We start from the raw sequence: 20036 nt of genomic DNA, 5'->3' as shown, positions 1-20036 counted from the left end.
TTTTGGAGGGCTTTGATTGTGACACATTTCACAGGTCACAACCTGCACACAGTGATGGTACTAACACTTACATTGCTTCACACGGAGCTGTAAATAGGAGTTTGAAGTTCAAGAGAGAAGAGTGAGCTGGGCAACTGGACTAGTGATGTCAGGGCTTAACATTATAAATGATCAGATTTATTACAGCTGTTAGCATTTCTGTGTGTTCTGCCTTAAATTCTGAAAGGAGTGTTCCATTGACTTTTCTGCCTGAAGATGTTGGGTGCCAATTAATTGTGAAAATTGAAGATGATTGCTGCTGCAGAGATGTCTTTAATTGATAGAGGTATCATTAAGCAAAGTTTGAATATTAGGAAAGTGAAACAAATATTAACAGAAACACTGCTCAGACTTACTTTGATTCTGAAACATGTGACCTCTGGACCTCAAATATCAAGACTGACCTCTTAATATACAGTGCACTAAGTCTTTGAAACATGTTGCTAGAAGCTTCCTTTGGCTCTAATCTCTGGTAAAGAAAAATGTTTGGATGAGTGTGTATATATGTGTGTGTGTCTGTGTGTGTGAGAGAAACAAAAGGAGAAGAAGTGAATAAATAAATGGATATCTGTGAATACACTGACAAATTGGCAGTATTAACTATAAGTAACCTGTTATGCATACCCCGACAAGAGTTATATTCCATTTTCCTCTGACACACAAAATCACGCATATTTGCTACAAAACTCCTTTATAAATATATCATTTTAAAGGTTACTTCCAAATTATTTTCCTTTATGTGAAAATAAAAGCTTCTGGATCATGCATGTTCACCATTATCACCTCAGGTAGGCTACCTGGACAAGTTAATATGTTCTCCCCAGTTTCTTGAAATTAAAAACCCACTTAAATTCCTGTTTTTGTAATCACAGCACCAAAAATCTTTCCCTTTCTTTTTTATAATGGGAAAAAAGCAATAGTTCAAGTATTCGCAATGATAAATAGAAATAAACACTCTGTTCATTTAGTGTATGAAATATGGAAAACATTAAATTAATTGCACAAAGAACAATTTACTTAAATAAGGAACTCTAATGCTATATATATTTAAATATTTTATTATATATATATATATATATAAAGATTTTTTTATTTATTCATGAGAGACACAGAGATAGAGGCAGAGGGAAAAGCAGGCTCACTCTGGCGAGCCTGATCCGGTACTCCATCTCAGGACCCCGAGATCACAACCTTAGCCAAAGGCAGATGTTCAACCACTGAACTCTCCAGGTGCCCCAACAAAGAACAGTTTTAAATCATCTTTAATAAAGAACTGGAAGACAGAATAGAAAACATTTAATTTGCCTGAATTCCCTTATTTCTTCAGCTGTCAAAGAAGTTGACAAAAATTGAAAAGAAAAAAATAGAACTTTTAAGTATCAAAAAATATTCAGTGTATAAAAATACAGAAAAAGCAGTAGGACCCTAAAGGTATAATGCAAATTCATCTTGGCTACTGCCTTGAAGGACCTTCAGATGATTGAATGATGCTTTTGGTGGACACTGATGTATTGTCCATACTCTCCCTTTCAGTTAAGGAAGTGCTGCTCCACAAATACTAGGAATACTGTCAGCAGGCAGTTCTCACAGCTGTAGATAGACACCTTAGATCTTTCTAGTTTGCTCACATTTGAATGACTGGTCTTACCCCAAATAGAGAGTTCCCTGAAGAATGATTGTAGCCTGAGCTTACTACAGGGTTGGTTTAGGCTTTTGTTGAACCTGCACAGCTGCTTAACTTCTCTGTCCAATCCAATACTGCTTCCTACCATTTACTTCAACAGGTGTTCATATCAAGAACTATCCTTAATGAACACCCTGTATGCTAACACCCATTTAAGAGATTACACGGAAACCTAAACCCACTGTGTTGATAGTGCTTCACAAATTATATTTTCTCATTTGATCCTTATAAGCCTCTATTGGTGAGAAATAATCATCCCTAGTTTATAGTTCAGCTAATGTATGAGTTGGTTACTGCAACTGACAAATTACTGCGAACTGTAGTGATTTAACATTTATTACCTCACAACTTGTGTCAGTCAGGAATTCAGGAGTGACTTAGAAGATGACTCTGGTTCAGTTTTTTTTTTCACAGGTTATAATCAATATATAAGCCAAACCTGCATAATACCTAAAGGCTTACCTGCGGCCTTAGTTTCCAAGATAGCTCATTCACATGGCCATTAGCTGGAGGCCTCAATTCCTTGCCACATAAGACCTCTCTACAAACTGAGTATCCTTACAACATGACATCTGGCTTTCTTTAGGGTGTGATCTGAGGTGGGGGAGAGGGGACAGAGACAGAGAAAACAGAAGGAACAAAATCAGAAAGCCACAGTGACTTTTATGACTCAGTCTCTGAAGTTAATTCTAGTCATTTTTACAGAATTATCCCCGATTTCTTTTTTATTATTTTGTTTAGTTATGAGAGAGAGGGAGAGCAAGGGTGAGAGAGAGAGCACATAGAGGGAGAGTGCACAGAGAGAGAGAGGGAGTCGACAGAGGGAGAGGCTCTCTGATGAGCAGGAAGCATGACAGGAAGCTTGATCCTAGGACCCTGAGATAATAACCTGAGCCAAAGGCAGATGCTTAACTGACTGAGCTACCCAGGTGCCCCAATCCCCAATTTCTAGTACCACAAAACTCCCACTTCCTTGAACAATCCACAAAATCACTTAACACAGGCCCAAATTCTATATAATCACTAATACCCACTTATTAAGACACCCTCATGGGTCTCCACTATGTGCATCCTGCCTCACTGCAATGAGTGAAAAGCCCAACTTTGTTTTACTACAGATGTATTTCCAGTGTTCTTTTGGCTAGAGAATGATGATAGGATGGTCCTCAATTGGTTGGCCATACCAGGGTGATAATGCAGTTTCCAAAGCCCTTTCACTCCTCATTTCTACAAGTATCTGGTCTCCATGCTGATCAAGGATCTGTGAGGGGCAGAGTCCACTGAAGATACCTGTACCAATAAATAGGTAGATTGTGTGTGATATGGGAGGACTGATGCAGATAGAAAGCAGAAAATGGAAACTCTGGCCAGAAAGGGCCAGCAGCAGGTGCTCTGTTCATTTCCCTGAGCCCTGGCACACTCTGCTTTGGGATATGGTGGCAGGGAGGCTGGGGCTGTGGAATTCATGTGGGATAAGCTCTGTAAAGAGGCATAATTTCAACATGTTGCTTCTTTTTCTGACCATCAGGCCCAAAAGTATCAAGAATTTGGACACCTCCCACAATGTACTCCTTACATGGGTTGCTGGTGGCCAAACCCTCCCTGTCCTCCATCAGGGCTCATGAACCTCTGTAGGGAAGCTGTCCCAGAAGCAGTGCAGGTCTCCAGGGGAGTGACTTTGATCATGCCCGCTTCTATCCCTCTTCAACCAAATTATGTCTTTTCTCAGAATACCTCTGGTTTCTGTGTGTTACTCTCTGTTCCTAATATTTTGTTCCAGAAATTGTCTCTGAACTGATACCCTTATTCCTGGGATCCCTGACTGTAGTCCTCACCTCCAGCCCTAGTGTATAGCTGTGGACTCTATTGATCCCACTTATAATACTTTAATGTCATCATGTTCTTGTGATCCCACCATTCTGCAACCTCCGCGCTGGAGAAAGCAAGTGGTTGGATATAAACACTTCATCTCCTCAGTAGCCATATCCAAGGGCAGAAACCCCAAACCTAGAAAAAGCAAAGTTATACACTGTCCCCCATCTTTATAAAAATAAAACAGAGTGAAAGAGTATCCAGATGTTCTTAGCACCTTACCCTTCATCAACGAAAGGTGGTAACATAATGGTAAGAGGGCACACTTTCTAGAGGTTCAGTAAAGCAGTCATAAAGACATGACTTAAGGTAGACCAATAGCCAGCAAATCCTAGGACTCTGCTCAAACCCCTGCAGGATGTCATTGTAGAGCATAAAATCCACAGGGCTGCCTTATCACCAGTGCTCTGCCTGGCACTTGGTCAGCATTTAATGATTGCTCGATGCATGAATGGAGCTTTACCTATCATCCAGTCCAATTCCTCTGTATTTGCTGCTAGATTATTTTGCCAGATCTACCATAACAAAATACCACAAAGTATGTGGCTAAAACACAGAAATTTATTTTTTCACAGTTCTGGAGGCCAGATGTCCAAGATTAAGGTGTCAGCAGGTTTGTTTTTTTTTCTGAGACCTCTCTCCTTGACATGAATACGGCTGCCCTTTGCTGTCTCTTCACATGGTCATCCTTCTGTGCTTATACATGCCTAGTGTCTCTCTCTGTATGTCCTAATCTCTTCATTTAACGATACCAGTCAAATTGGATTAGGGCACACCCTAACAGACTCATATTAACCTAATTATTTTTAAGAAGCCCTATCCTCAAATACAGTCAAATTCTCAGACACTGGGGGTTAAATCTTGAATGTATACATTTAAGAACACAGTTCAGTTTATAATAAGTGGTGTCACCAAAATATAGAGGATGGAAGGAACTCCCAATGTTCTAGCGGCAGGTTTTCTGGCTTCTAGAAAAGTACTTCCTAGGTCTTGCAAGGCTTTGATCTTTCCCAAACTTCTTTATCAATATGTCACCCTTATTTACCAAATGTTCCATCTGTAAGTTTTTCTGAGATACCTCCCCATTTTCCTCTTGAGGGTACCTATGCCTTTCCTGGCAATAGGTTTGCTGTCCCCAAGTTTCTGCTTCGGGTTATTTGCGGATGCCACTGGCCTCTCTGAAGAGGGAGCACATGCTCATACTCCATAGTGAAATGGAAGAGAAATAATGATAGAGCCCATGGAACAAGGATGCCCTCTATTATGTGTTGAATTGTGTCCCCTCCCAAAATTTATATGTTGAAGTCTCAACTCTCAGTACTTCAGAATGTGACCTCATTTGGAAATACAGCTATTGCAAGTGTAGTTAAGATGAAGTCATAACTGGAGTAAGGTGGACACCTGTCAAATATGATTACTGTCCTTATTAAAAGAGAGAAATTTGTACAGATATGCATAGTGAAGATGACGTGAAGAAACACAAGGAGAAGACAGCCATCTACAAGCTAAAAAAGGGTGGGGGGCGCTGGAGCAGATTCTTCCCTCACAGCTCCCAGAAGGAACAAACTCTGCTAACACCTTGATTTCAGATGTCTCACCTCCAGAAATGTGAGACAATAAATTCTCTATTTGTGTGTCCCAAACATTTCCACTTGTCTTGTGTTAGTGAGGTTAGGAGTACAGGCTTTGGTAGTAGAATGCCTCAGATTCTGGGTTCTGACACCCACTCTCTATATGATCCTACACAATTTAGCTTCACTCTGTCTAAATTCTCATCTGTAAAAAAAAAGAATATATAATATAATCAATCTTGTCGGGTTATTTTAAAAATTAAATGGGGTAATTTAGTTATAGACCATGTAACTGTAGTTCATATTGCCAGTGTAATTTCTCATCTAGATGATGCCTGTGCCTGTGCTCTTTGTAGGGGCTATGGGGACAAGATAGACATTTGAGAAAGATAAATAGCTCCTAAATTCCAGATTCTTTTGGTTGTTAAGCTTTTTCCCAGGATCTAACTTGTGAGATCATCCTGACTTTAAGACAGGCATTTAAGATGGTTTATTAGCCATCCCTGAAGGCCAGAAACCCAAGGCAGTGGGCTTCTCTATAGCTAGGAACTCAAAACAAAATCTTTCAAACCATTGCTGAAGATTCAAGTTTGCATGAAGAAATCAGCAGTACATAGACCCCAGTCACCAAGACTCTCTATTCCCTCTCTAGCTCTGGTTTTGAGGTTTTGAGGTGAGTCTGCATGCAGAGTCTTCTCACACTTTCAGACAGCTTGTTTCTCAGAGAAATTGACCTCTTAACTACTTATTCCACTGAGGAGGTCCTTGCCTTAAGATAGCCACCACTCTAGCATAAAGTAGATAGTTGCCAGCCACAGTGCTTTGGTCCTCTCCCTTGCCTAGCTCATCTCAGGCTTAAGCCAACATAAGGAACATGGCTCACAGAAGAGCTATTGGAAATGTAGATTCCTAAGAATGGGGGCAATAGGGAATTGGGACTGACTGGTAGTTACAGGGTTTCTTTTTAGGATGATGGAAGTGTTTTTGAATTAGATTGCAGTGATGACTGTACAACATAATGAATATACTAAAAACCTATGAATTTTAAAATGGGGAATTTTATGTTATATGAAGTATATATATCTCAGTAAAATTATGGCAGAGGGAAGCGACTTACACAGCAGAGAAAGTATATCATTTTAGAGAATACATTAATTATCATAAACTTTTGGTAGAAATAGAAATGTTAAAGGCACTGCTGGTAAGAGTTCAGAAGGAAATAGGGAAACATGTTTTTGAAAACTGGAGAAAAGGGTAACCTTGTTATAAAGTGGCAGATAGCTCACCTTACTGTGTCTTACATTTGTGTAGAAAGCAGAACTTGTAAGGGATGAACTTGATAATCTGAGGAGACTTCCAAGTAAAATGTTAAAGGTGTAGCATGTTTTCTTCTTGCTGCTTATAGTAAAAAAGAAAGAAGACATAAATTGAAGGAAGAATGTTAATCATAAAAAACCCTGGACTTAATGACTTGGGAAATTCTCAGTCTATTCAAAATGTAAAAGATGTTAAGCTAAGAGATCTACTATGACTAAAGCGTGTTCTTTTTTTTTAAATAAATTTATTTTTTATTGGTGTTCAATTTACCAACATACAGAATAACACCCAGTGCTCATCCCGTCAAGTGCCCACCTCAGTGCCCCTCACCCATTCACCCCCACCCCCCGCCCTCCTCTCCTCCCACCACCCCTAGTTCGTTTCCCAGAGTTAGGAGTCTTTATGTTCTGTCTCGTTTTCTGATATTACCTACCCATTTCTTCTCCCTTCCCTTATATTCTCTTTCACTATTATTTATATTCCCCAAATGAATGAGACCATATAATGTTTGTCCTTCTCCGATTGACTTATTTCACTCAGCATAATACCCTCCAGTTCCATCCACGTCGAAGCAAATGCTGGGTATTTGTCGTTTCTAATGGCTGAGTAATATTCCATTGTATACATAGACCACATCTTCTTTATCCATTCATCTTTCGATGGACACCGAGGCTCCTTCCACAGTTTGGCTATTGTGGACATTGCTGCTAGAAACATCGGGGTGCAGGTGTCCCGGCGTTTCATTGCATCTGTATCTTTGGGGTAAATCCCCAACAGTGCAATTGCTGGGTCATAGGGCAGGTCTATTTTTAACTCTTTGAGGAACCTCCACACAGTTTTCCAGAGTGGCTGCACCAGTTCACATTCCCACCAACAGTGTAAGAGGGTTCCCTTTGCTCCACATCCTCTCCAACATTTGTGGTTTCCTGCCTTGTTAATTTTCCCCATTTTCACTGGTGTGAGGTGGAATCTCATTGTGGTTTTGATTTGTATTTCCCTGATGGCAAGTGATGCAGAGCATTTTCTCATGTGCATGTTGGCCATGTCTATGTCTTCCTCTGTGAGATTTCTCTTCATGTCTTTTGCCCATTTCATGATTGGATTGTTTGTTTCTTTGGTGTTGAGTTTCATAAGTTCTTTATAGATCTTGGAAACTAATCCTTTATCTGATACGTCATTTGCAAATATCTTCTCCCATTCTGTAGGTTGTCTTTTAGTTTTGTTGACTGTATCCTTTGCTGTGCAAAAGCTTCTTATCTTGATGAAGTCCCAATAGTTCATTTTTGCTTTTGTTTCTTTTGCCTTTGTGGATGTATCTTGCAAGAAGTTACTGTGGCTGAGTTCAAAAAGGGTGTTGCCTGTTTTCTCCTCTAGGATTTTGATGGAATCTTTTCTCAGATTTAGATCTTTTCATCCATTTTGAGTTTATCTTTGTGTATGGTGCAAGAGAGTGGTCTAGTTTCATTCTTCTGCATGTGGATGTCCAATTTTCCCAGCACCATTTATTGAAGAGACTATCTTTCTTCCAATGGACAGTCTTTCCTCCTTTATCAAATAGTAGTTGACCATAAAGTTCAGGGTCCATCCTTATCAAAATACCATGGACTTTCTTCAGAGAGTTAGAACAAATTATTTTAAGATTTGTGTGGAATCAGAAAAGACCCCAAATAGCCAGGGGAATTTTAAAAAAGAAAACCATATCTGGGGGCATCACAATGCCAGATTTCAAGTTGTACTACAAAGCTGTGGTCATCAAGACAGTGTGGTACTGGCACAAAAACAGACACATAGATCAATGGAACAGAATAGAGAACCCAGGAAAGCGTGTTTTTTTTTTTTAAGATTTTATTTATTTATTCATGAGAGACACACAGAGAGAGAGAGAGAGAGAGGCAGAGACACAGGCAGAGGGAGATGCAGGCTCCATGCAGGGAGCCCGATGTGGGACTTGATCCCGGGTCTCCAGGACTCGATCCCGGGTCTCCAGGATCACACCCTGAGCCGAAGGAGGCGGCGTTAAACCGCTGAACCACCCAGGCTGCCCGGAAAGCGTGTTCTAAAGAGAAAGCTGGACAATCTTTTGCTAGAGCTTTTAAAGGATGAAAAGATCAAAATATTTATTCATACAGATGGCTCTTTAAGGAGATTAAACATGTGACTCATGGATGCCATCAACCATTTCAGCAGAATCCAGTTACAGAGACAAGTTTATCCAGGAAAGATCTGTGAAAGATCCTCTGGTCAAATGCAATGACTTCTTGATATATACTGAGCAGACTCAAAACGTTTTTGAGAATGTTATATCAGAAAAACATTGCCAATTTGAACTGACTGGGAGAGAGAAGGGTTCAAATGAAGGAAGGCTGTTGGATTTCCAAAATTCTGCAGGCAGAAAAAGAACAATGGTGGCAGCCAGACTTCTAGCTCTGGAGTCAACTCCCCGCTAGTAACCAATGCTAGTCTCTGAAATGTTTTCCATCTTTAACGGTATGTCTCTATCCTCAGAAAAAAAAATTCTGCAAGCAGGAAACAGACTGATAAAAATACTCAGCTTCAAACATGTACTATCCTTCAAGAAAAATGGAAGGGTGACTCTGAGGACATGTAAATGGAACACAGGCTAGAGAGTCCAGCCTCAGACAATTATTCCTAGGCCTTCAAGCCTTATAGAGTTTGCCTGGTTGAATTTCTAAGTTGCTTGGAGCTAATAGCTCTTTTCTTCATTTTCTCCCATTTGGAGTGGGAATGTCTGTTATTATTCTATTCCTATCCTACCACTGTAATTTGGGAAGAGGTAATTTTTGACTAGTTCACTGGTACTCTGATAGATATTTTTCCCCAGCGAGGATCATATCCAGTTTCTCATATACCTGATTAAATGATTTACAGTTGAGGTTTTGGACTTATACTGATATGTAATGTGTTGAGACTTCGGGGGATATTGGGATGAGGTGAATGTGTTTTGCATGTAGGTTGTATATAAATTTTAAAGGGTCAGAAGGTAGACTATGGTAAGGTAAATAAGTCTCCAAGGATATCCATGCCTGGAACCTGTAAATGTTCTTATATGAGAAAGGGACTTTGCAGATGTAATTAAGTTAAGGGTCTTCAGATGGAGAGATTATTCCAGTGGGCTCTAAATTTAATAACAAGTGTCCTTATTAACAGGAAGGGAGAGGGATATTTGACACAGAAGAAAGAGTCAATGTGATGACTGAAGCAAGATGCTATGTGGCTGGTTTAAATGATGAAGAAATGGGTCACATTGTTAAAAAAAAGACATATGGTGAAAAGCCAATTTCTCTCCCAGTCCTGTGTCTCATTTCTCCTACCTAGAGGAAACCATTGTTATGAGACTTTTTGTGTATTCTTCCAGAGAAATTTTACACAAATGCAAGTACATATTATAATAATATATAACATTTATGAGCATGTATGTTCCAGGTGCTCTTCTAAGCTCTCTACATATAAAATTTATTCCTTTATTTTCTTCTAAACATTCCAAACAAGTCAAAATCCAAACTGAATTTTTTCTTAATCTCCTAGATTGCTGTTGGTCTGTTACAGTTGGCATAAAAATGATTAGATGAATCTCTACAATCTCAAAAAACAAGCCCAGGCCCTTATGGACCTAGAACATTTGTCAAGTGTGGTTCCAACTGAGCTGACAATCATAACATAACAGTTATTGTCCCAGGCTGCAAGGGAGAAGTGTGGTGGCTGCATCCACCCTTGAATACCTATATCACCTCTGTCAAGAAGAATGGAGTGACCTAAGGCTAGAGATGTGGAAACAGGAGATAAATTCAGCTATAGAGCAGGGCCAGGGATGAACCTGATACAAGTCAGTGGCAGAACTAATGCTTAGACTTAGTGTTAATGTCAGAGACTCCAAACCTCACCCTCAGGATCACTTGAGAGACATAAATCCTGTGGCGGCTAAGAACTGTCCTCAACTGAATGCTTGTTAGCAGACAATATCAACTTTCACCCAGTCACCAGTTTTCATATTGCTTCATTCCACACACCAGAAAAGGAGGTGGGGGCTCTTACTATTGCTATATCCTTTAAAATTATAGGGAAATTTGACACTAGAAATGGGGCTCTAAGTCCTCTCTTGATCTGTAGCTCAGTAAATTTCTGACTTCCAGAAGCCTTTATATTCATACTCTGGATAATTCCATTCCACAGTGTTTTCATTGCCCTCAAGGAAATTATTTTCCATTACAGAAAATAATGTCAGCACCTGATGCCCTAATGCTTGCTCAACCACCATCACACTCAAGAATGATCAGTGAGTGAAAGGAAAACTGAGGATCCACTGGCTTCTCAGATACTTAGAGAAAATAAGGGCACAGAACTTAGATTCAGTTGCAACACAGAAGGAACAGATGTTTTCTTGCAGCTCGGAAGTTTATTAATCAGGGTGGTTGGACTAGTTGGTGTTACTTGCTTGAACCCTGCATCTCTGTGTCCTACCTGTAGTGTGGAAGAGGACTAGCTGCTCTGCTGGCCACAGGTGATGTCATCCTAGGAACTTGCTGAGCCTTCTCTCCTGGTTTCAATGTTGCCATAGCTGAGGCCTGGCATTATCAGATAGACTCCACTTCTGTTTCATGTGCCTGAGCTGGAGGGATGATATTTTTAAGGATTTCGGCATAATAGGGGCTAAATACCTGCTGATTGTGATGCATCAAATTGAAAAACTTCCAGCTTAGTTCTGCCAACTCCCCTTCAATGAGACTGAGGCCTCCAGGGAAGTCTTGCAGAGATTCCTGCATGCCATGAACCAAACAACATTTGAGAAACAAACGGATTCGCTGATCTGTGAGCAAGGAAAAACAATGAAAAGGGGAAGATCAAAGAGGTTTCAGAGGAAATTCACAATACCCTTGTACTCTCTGCTCACCGAAATTAACTAAGGTATTCACTGACCTACCCATTTATCTGGATAAACCATATAAATGAGATTTGCCTGCTTCATTTTGGAGGAGGGAATGCTATCAAGCTTCCAAAGACAATGGATGATCAAAATATTTTGAGCTCGCAAATTTCTGGCTGTTCATAAGATTGTGTGGTTTTATTTTTTTTTATTTTTTTTATTGGTGTTCAATTTACTAACATACAGAATAACCCCCAGTGCCCGTCACCCATTCACTCCCACCCCCCGCCCTCCTCCCCTTCCAACACCCCTAGTTCGTTTCCCAGAGTTAGCAGTCTTTACGTTCTGTCTCCCTTTCTGATATTTCCCACACATTTCTTCCCCCTTCCCTTATATTCCCTTTCACTATGAAGTAAGCCAGTCGGAGAAGGACAAACATTATATGTTCTCATTCCTTTGGGGAATATAGATTGTGTGGTTTTAAGTGAGCTCCTGGTATGCAGTGATCTAACAAGAGGATCTCAGATATCATACCTGAAATTAAAAGGGCTATACATTGCAACCAGTGCCCACATACCCAAATCAGACTGTTAAGATGCAAAATTCCAATATGGAATATGTCCCACAACCTAAGTCAGTATCAATTCCTTGGAGGGTAGTAGAAGCACATATGGTAACTTTTAAAGCAAAGGGCTTTCCATCATAGATTTTGGAGTATAATTATAAAGTGACCAGGGATGATGTGGTAGGGTTGATGGGACAGCATTTTACACCTGCAAGTTACATGTCTTAGCTGCAGGTCCACCTTAAAACCATGCATTCACTCTTCAAACTGAGAGATCTATTTCAACCCTGCATACTATAGATGAGAAAACTATAGCCAAAAGACTTTCCCAATGATCATGCTTTTCCATTTTTAAATGGTTCAGTAACTAGATTCCAAAGTTAAGTCTACCTCCTCATCCTCCACATTCTTTTTTTTTTTTCCTCCACATTCTTGACACCACTCCCTATCACTACTATGGGTCTCTTACCAATGATGTTACGAACACAGTTCTCCTTCTTGGCGATATTCTGGAGTTGGCCTATAAGAGATGCTGTGTTAAAAGGTTGTGTGCAGACTCACTTGCCCCAGAAACCAGCGCTAAAACACCACATGGAAAGGACATAGAACATAGGTGAAGGAGACCAACTAACTAATCTGGGAACTCCTGCTAGAGGGGCAGGAGACAGCACAGACCCCCTCCAGAGACTGGGACAATGGTGGCAGTCACTTTGGCAATCTCATTCTGTCCTATTGATCTCAGCACTGAGGGCACCATTTTGGAATCATTTTTTTAGACTGTTAATGCCAGGGGTCATGCTCCACTTGGAGCCCTGCATAACATTGCACCTCAACTGGACCTCATAACTAATTGGAAAATGAATACACTCACCAACAAGCCCATAGCAGTGGCTAGGCCTTGTGGACAACTGGCTGGGGTCATACCCACCCAACAGCACAGAAGCAGAGGTCATGATCAGGCCTTGAAGCCAATCAGGCTGGGGGTGCTGAGCTTGTCCACCAGAGTTCCTACAGCAGTCATGATCCCATCACAGCAGAAGGGTGCATACAGCCCCCAAAGGGGACAGCTCTGGAGCATCTGGATCTGGTGGTCAAGGGGAATTGCACTCCTGGGCTCCAAAGAATATCTTATACATAAGGTCACTTATTCAAGGACTTGAACATGTAGTAGAACTACCTAATATGTAGAAAAAACACAGAGGGTTAGCAAAATAAGGAGAAAGGAAAATACCTATCAAATGAAAGAACAAGAAAAAAGATTCAGAAAAAAAAACTAAGTAAAATAGAGATAAGCAATCTCTCCACTGATCAAAAGATGCTTACCAAAATTGGGAGCAAAAATGGATAACCACAGTAAGAACTTCAACAAGAGAAAATATAAGAAAGTTCCTGTAAGAGTTGAAAAATACAATAATAGAAATGAATAATACACAAGGGGAAGTGAACAGCAGATTAAATAACACAGAAGAATGGATCAATAATCTGAAAGACACGGTAGTAGAAATCAACCAAACTGAACAGCAAAAAGAAAAAAAAAGAATTTTTAAAAATAAGGATAGTTTAAGGGACGTGTGAAACAAAAACAAGCCTACGAACATTCACATTATGGGGTCCCAAAAAAAGAAGAAGGAGAAAGGGGCAGATAACTTATTTGAAAAAAATAATAATAGCTAAAAAAATTTCATAACCTGGTAAATGAAGTAGACAGCTAGGCTCAGAAACTAGAGTCCCTGGGACACCTGGGTGGCTCAGTGGTTGAGGTAGGGCCATTTTGAGGTGATCAGGTCATGAGGATGGAGAACTAATGAATGGGAGTAGTGCTTTTATGAAAGAGATCCCACAGAGTTCCCTAGCATCCTCCACTATGTGAGGATACAATGAGAATTTTGAAATCTGAAAGAGGGCCTTCACCCAACTATGTTGGTATTCTGATCTCAGATGTCCCACTTCCAGAACTATGAGAAATAAATTTATGTTGTTTATAAAAAAAAAGAGAAAGAGAGAGAGAGAGATGCTGTGTTTTCACTGCTCAAGGCAATAAGGTCCATGTCTTTGAGGCCTTGATGGATTTCCCGGGACACCTGTTCTCTCACACTCAGCATAGTCTCTTGAGGCCTAGATAATGGACAGAAAGCAGAATGGCCCTGGCATATGGTCAAGGCCTGGAGAGCCTCTAACAGAAGACAGGTGCACTCAAAGGAGAATTCCAGGCTCTCACCACTAGTAGACAGCAGGACTCCATGTACAGATGAAAAGTCTTCATCGTTACCCTCAAGGTGACAACTAATTCATAATACAGTAGTATACTAGACTTCAAAGAAAATAAGGTAATTGACAAGGGTTCAGTTCTATCGTTGGACCCAGTCAGTGTTCTTTAGTTCCATAAACTTTATTTAAATCTTGTTTTAAGATTTTCTTAGGGATTTTCCACAGTTGTTTTTTCCTCTTTTACCAGTTAAACTATAAATATGTTAAGAGACCTAAACCTCTAATTCCTCTTTTTATTTTGGTTGTGGTGCCCTCCATGCAGTGATGACCAATTAGTATTACCAAAACTGATAAACTTCTGGATATACATACACAAATCCGGTGTCACCCACTCGAATATATAATGACTCATTTTTACAAAACACGATAATGAATCATTTGCAGCAAACTAGCCTCCACACTCTCTTCTTTGGAAATAAGTTTAGTTTTTCTCTATCCCAAGCCTCAATATGACTTATCAAAAGACACTAAGAATCTTGCAGTTGGTACCCAAGGTCCTTTTTGTGGTTTGTGATGACAAATAAGCAATAATTACATTATCTGCCTATGTCCCAAAAACCACATATTATTTCCAACTCTAAAAAAGATCTGTCTATGAAACTTAACTGGAGTTAAATTATTCTGTCAGAGCCTTGGTTATGCATTTCAGTTTATCCACAAATTCAGGTGAGTTGAATAAGACATTACCAGAGAAACATCTGGCTACTAGCAAGACTGAGGCCAGGACAGTTAACTGGTGCAAGTGGGACTCCATCTTCTGTAGCCGGATTCTGTCCATCAACAAAGTCTGTTTCAACAGGGAAGACTGGGTCAGGAGAGGAGAGTTCTAATAGAGATGTTAAATACCAAACAAAAGGCAATGCTCTAACAGAACACACTTTCCTACCTCAGGGAACTTGTCATTGTCAGGATCCCAGAGAAGAAGGTTCAGGTAAGCCTGTATAGCACCATTGTGGGATTGGGGATCTCTGAGTTGTTAGATACCCAATTTGGAGGTGAACAGGCCAAGCTGGAGGAGCTAGGAGAGGCAGGAGAACTTGGAGATGGTGTAGTGAGGTCTGTTGCTACTTTGGTTAGCCATTTTGTGGTGTAATCAAGGAGATATACAACATAAAAGGGAATATATGAGACTTAAAGTTTTAAGATATCCTCTTGGTCAATAAATGTTATTTTGTAGGACTTTTTGTCTTAGAGAAGTATTTTTCCCTATCTCTTACCCAGAAAAGAAACTTTCTATTCAAAAATTAGAAAATATTTTATCAAACCCAAGGTCAGATCTCCATCTCCTGCACATAAATTTTAAACATACTGGCTGCTTGTCAAGGAGTTCCTGGAATTTAGCTTGTTCATACTGGACAGAATGTTCCTTCAGGTAGGGTTGAAGGCCCTGGATGTCCATTTTCATCAGGCCCGGAACATGGAAGATACCCCTGTCATAAGGAGAAATAAAATATTTACACTTTGAAAGGAAATCTAGTGTGGAGGGGTGGAACTCAAGCAAGGAGCCCTAAAATCACAGCATTTTAGAATTAAAATGGGCCTTAAAAAACAATAATCTAACCTCAATTTACAGATAAAAACACTGGATTGAGGAACAAAGGCCACAGAATGAGTTGTTGTCAGAGGTAAGGAAAAATATGTCTTCTGTCCTTTTAGTTACCAATCTAGAACTCTTTCCAACATAACTACTATCTTCTCAGTAAAAGTACTCAGAAGAAGGAAAATGACCAAAGTCCTAACAACTGTGAGTAACTGGAATGATGGTGACTGAATTTCTAACTCACAGGGTTTCTAACTCACTTTGCCTTTCTGGGTCTTCATTCTCCTAAATGTGAAACAGGGATAATCTTCATTTATGTCCCTTCATGGGGTTTAAATCAGAATAATTTTATTTTATTTTATTTTTATTTATTTATTTATTTTTATTTATTTATGATAGTCACAGAGAGAGAGAGAGAGAGAGAGAGAGAGAGGCAGAGACATAGGCAGAGGGAGAAGCAGGCTCCATTAACTGGGAGCCCGACGTGGGATTCGATCCCCGGTCTCCAGGATCGCGCCCTGGGCCAAAGGCAGGCGCCAAACGGCTGCGCCATCCAGGGATCCCTTAGGATAATTTTAGAAGAAAGAATTATTGTACTCTGTCTTAACATCATTTCTAAAATGTGTACAAATGATCTAAAGATCACCAAAAAGGCCTTGAGAGACTATCCTTGGAAAATAAAAGCCAAGAGTCTAGAGAGGAAAATAAAAGGTTTTAGTCAATTCTTCAGTATAGAAGAGCTGGACAAAGCAGGAGCTATAAAACAGTATCAGGGGTAGAGTTTTCCGGCATCGCTGTCTAGGGCACATTTCAGGGACAGTAAATTTGGTTTCTTACTTCAGCAACTGCACAGGATCTGTCATGCTTTCTAGTTTCTGCACTGCTTCATCACCGACTTGTGCACATAACATGATCATCAAATTAAGAATGTGCGTAGAGAGATGAGGGACATCCAGGGCCCCATATTCTGTTTCCTGCTTGAGGAGATCCATGTCCAGAGATTCTTCAAACTCATTTCTTAGGCGGTTCTGGTGTGGTAACAGCAGTGATAGCAAATTCTGCCCAGAAAAGAAAATCATTGGAGCCAAACTGTTTAGAAACCCAAACATTCTCCAATGAACAACCCTCTTAAAACAAAAACATCCTAGCCTATGTCTTTTGGAAGTCCTGAAAATAGGTCTCTAAATTTCTTATAGAAGAATATTATTTCTTTCTGTTAAGGACCAATTATAGTTCAAGGCTTCATGGGTATCAATAATGACAGTAATGCCATATAATTTCCTGAGCAAAAGGAGATTAAAATATGAATAAAATAGGAGGTGATAAAAATAAGCACAGGATATAAAATATATAAAATACACACTACCACAAGGTGATTGAAGCACTCTTAATAAGAGATAAAGACATTTTTAGATGATTTTACTTCAAAAGTCAAAGATAAATAAGCAAAGGAACCATTAACAGTCACTCAAAATAGCCTTTTGACTCAAAAGTGTAAGTTCCTTGTGGGCAAGAGTTCTTTTATTCACTTTGCATTTCTGAAAAACATAAAATATAGTGAGGGTTCAGTGAAAATCTTTTTAATCGAACAACATATTGTGCTATTATATCAAGATGCCAACTTCCAAGCTTCATATCATACCAAAAAATGCTTCTCTAGATGGTCTAAGTAATGGACCATGTGCAGAGAAGTAGTATGCAATCTAGGATATTGACAGCCATCAACAATTCAAAGATTTGGTATGCCCAGGAACTTAACATCCACAAGTGGGAAGTTGGTTACTCACCTCCTTAACTTCTTTTAAAAGTTTAAGAGCACAAGTGAAGTCAGGGAGAGTATTCAATAGCTGCTCTTTCAGATGGTCCCAAAAACCATTGTACATTGTCTCCATGAAACTGCCTTCCAAACTGTAAAAAGGTTAAATGAGCAAATTGCTCTTTACCCAGAGAACTGATCATACTTAGGATCATAATTTCCTAAATCCTAAATAGCATTTAGGACCATGAAAGATCATTAAATTGATAGGCCAAGGGCTATATTTAGACAAGCAGAGTTGAATAAACTGAGTTTAGTGTCAGATGCAAAGATGTTAGCCAAATCCTCTCAGAAGAGTACCTCAAGGTTCCAGGAAAGCTCTCATCCTGTAGTATAAAGAACCATGAACTAGGTAGGAATTGAGCCTCTGAGTTTTAGCACTGGTTCTGCATTAAACATAAGCGTGTGCCTTCGTTTCTTTTTTTCCAGACAGGGAAAGAATGTATATTATATGTTTCCATATTCAAGAACCTCAAAAACAGGCAAAATAATCTGTGGTAATAATCAGAATACTGGTTACCTTTGGGGAGAACAGTTAACTTTCATTGGTAAAGTGTTGTGTGCTTTAGTTTCTATATCCATAGATTTGTAGTTTGAACTAGATGTTCTTTTTATTTCCATTTTGAAATCTAAGAAAAATTTTCCTTCAGAATTTTGTTAAGACTTTTAAAATCAATACAAAGATAAATGGGTAAAAAAGTCAAAGTTCATCACCCAACACACCAATACCACTTATGAGATATACACACATAACTCTAATGTGTACTGGAGCCCTTCTAAATTACTTTCCCTTCATCCATGTTATCTACTTGGTCACCAGATTCCAGAGCTTTTGCTTCCTAAATATCTCTGGAATCCATCCCCATCTACATCATCACCTACCTGGACTATTGCAATAGTCTATTAAGTGGTCTTCCTGCCCTCAACAAGTCTTACTCATACAATGCCACATACTCTTGCTAAAATCAATGTTTTTTTCTAAGATATACATTTGGTCATGATGGCATGCTCATTTAAAGTCTTTAGGGAGTCCCTATCACCATCAGGATACATGGCCTCTAAGACCCTTTATGACCCTCTTCTGCCACTTCTACATTATTGCCTTCTTCCTTCTAATACTCTATTCCAACAACAACCTACTTATAATGAATATATAATGTCTTCCACCATTCTATGCCTCTGACATGACATTTCCAGTTCCAGGAGAATCATTACCCACTCCCGGACCACCTGAAAAGTACCTATTCATACTCCAAAACTCAAGTGTTACCTTATCAGGAAAGTCTTTCTTGACGTTTCTTGGGCAGATGAGCACAAACATAGATCTCTATATATTAGATGTGAAAGAACTTATCATTGCACAGTAGCTACCTACTATTTGACTATCTCCCCTACAGAAGCCTCTTGACAGTAAAGCTAGCATCTTTGTCATCTATATGTCCCCAGCATTCAGCATTGTTCCTTACACTTAGTAGGTACTCAATAAATGTTTGTTGTATAAATATCTGATGATGATATTTCCTTAGGAATCTATAACTATAATTAGTATTATTTTATAAGACCAAAGGTAAAACCAATAATCAATTATCTATACATAACAGATCACTCCAAATTCTATTTCAACTTTGCTTTTTGTATACTTTTTGCATTGCTACACTAGAATAAGGCTGTTAATAACAGAACAATGAAAATCAAGCTCTAAATAGTATTATTCCTTCTGCTTCATTTACCCACCCCTCATCACCACTACAACCCCCAGCCACTTTAACAGACCTTCACTCTCCTAGTTTCACTTTCTCTGCACATAGCCAGCATCAAAAAATCTAACCCAGGTTTCAGGGATAGTAAAGGCAGTGAGGAATATACTAGGAGATTTTTGTTTTGGTGTAAACTTCTTTTGGGGAAGCTGTGCCTGGCATGAGTACCGGTTGGCAACAGGTAAGGAAAAACTAAAAAGTGTGAATTTCAAGAGAAACAATGACAGAGCAAAGTGTTTTAGAAATAGAACCCCTAAAGTAGCAAAATAGAAGCATTTAAGGTGGGAAATTAGAAATTCTATAGAATTTGGTTCCAGCAAATAAATTTACCCATTTGACTATTAACAAGCCATTAGAAGCATTTAATTCATACTTAGTGAATGAATTTTATTTACGTCTTGCAATATGAATAAAATTAATAAGAACCAGGACAGAGTTTCATTTGAGACAAGCATTATTTATCAATGTGGTTCTGATCTTAATTCACAGAATTTTTTATTAATCTGTTTATAATCCCATTAAGAGTTGGCAATACCACTATTAGAAAAGTAGTCTCTTCATCTGTACCTGTTTGATCTGTAGACAGTTAAAAAGAATAACTGTTACGAGCTACTTCCTCTAAGACTGTCTAAGAAGATCTGAAATTTACTGTGTTTCATTATTGACTGGAATACCAAAATAAGCATTCTGACAACTGCATTGATTTACTTCCTGTTTAAATATAA

The 20036-nt window shown here is 39.2% G+C and overlaps 1 protein-coding gene and 1 long non-coding RNA gene across 2 annotated transcripts in view; both read right to left on the bottom strand.

Moving 5' to 3' along the window:
• Positions 1 to 1195: 1195 nt before the first annotated feature.
• On the bottom strand, positions 1196 to 6686 carry LOC140627554 (uncharacterized). Its single transcript, XR_012026234.1, has 3 exons — positions 6453 to 6686; positions 2186 to 2317; positions 1196 to 1312 (listed from the first exon to the last, which is right to left on the bottom strand). It is a non-coding gene; the product is annotated as an uncharacterized lncRNA (long non-coding RNA).
• Positions 6687 to 7832: 1146 nt separating this feature from the next.
• Positions 7833 to 20036, bottom strand: part of LOC140627553 (T-complex protein 11-like X-linked protein 2) — a 45123-nt gene continuing 32919 nt past the window's right edge. Inside the window, 9 exon segments of the mRNA XM_072815936.1 lie at positions 7833 to 11308; positions 12400 to 12453; positions 13936 to 14052; positions 14811 to 14985; positions 15085 to 15134; positions 15137 to 15301; positions 15507 to 15628; positions 16576 to 16796; positions 17526 to 17646. Coding sequence (XP_072672037.1) covers positions 11076 to 11308; positions 12400 to 12453; positions 13936 to 14052; positions 14811 to 14985; positions 15085 to 15134; positions 15137 to 15301; positions 15507 to 15628; positions 16576 to 16796; positions 17526 to 17646 — 1258 coding nt within the window. The 3' untranslated portion in view covers positions 7833 to 11075.

Source organism: Canis lupus, chromosome X (assembly GCF_048164855.1).
Source record: "Canis lupus baileyi chromosome X, mCanLup2.hap1, whole genome shotgun sequence".
NCBI lineage: Eukaryota > Metazoa > Chordata > Mammalia > Carnivora > Canidae > Canis > Canis lupus.
Note: the sequence above shows the minus strand (reverse complement) of the source record. Positions and strands in the feature narration are given on the sequence as shown.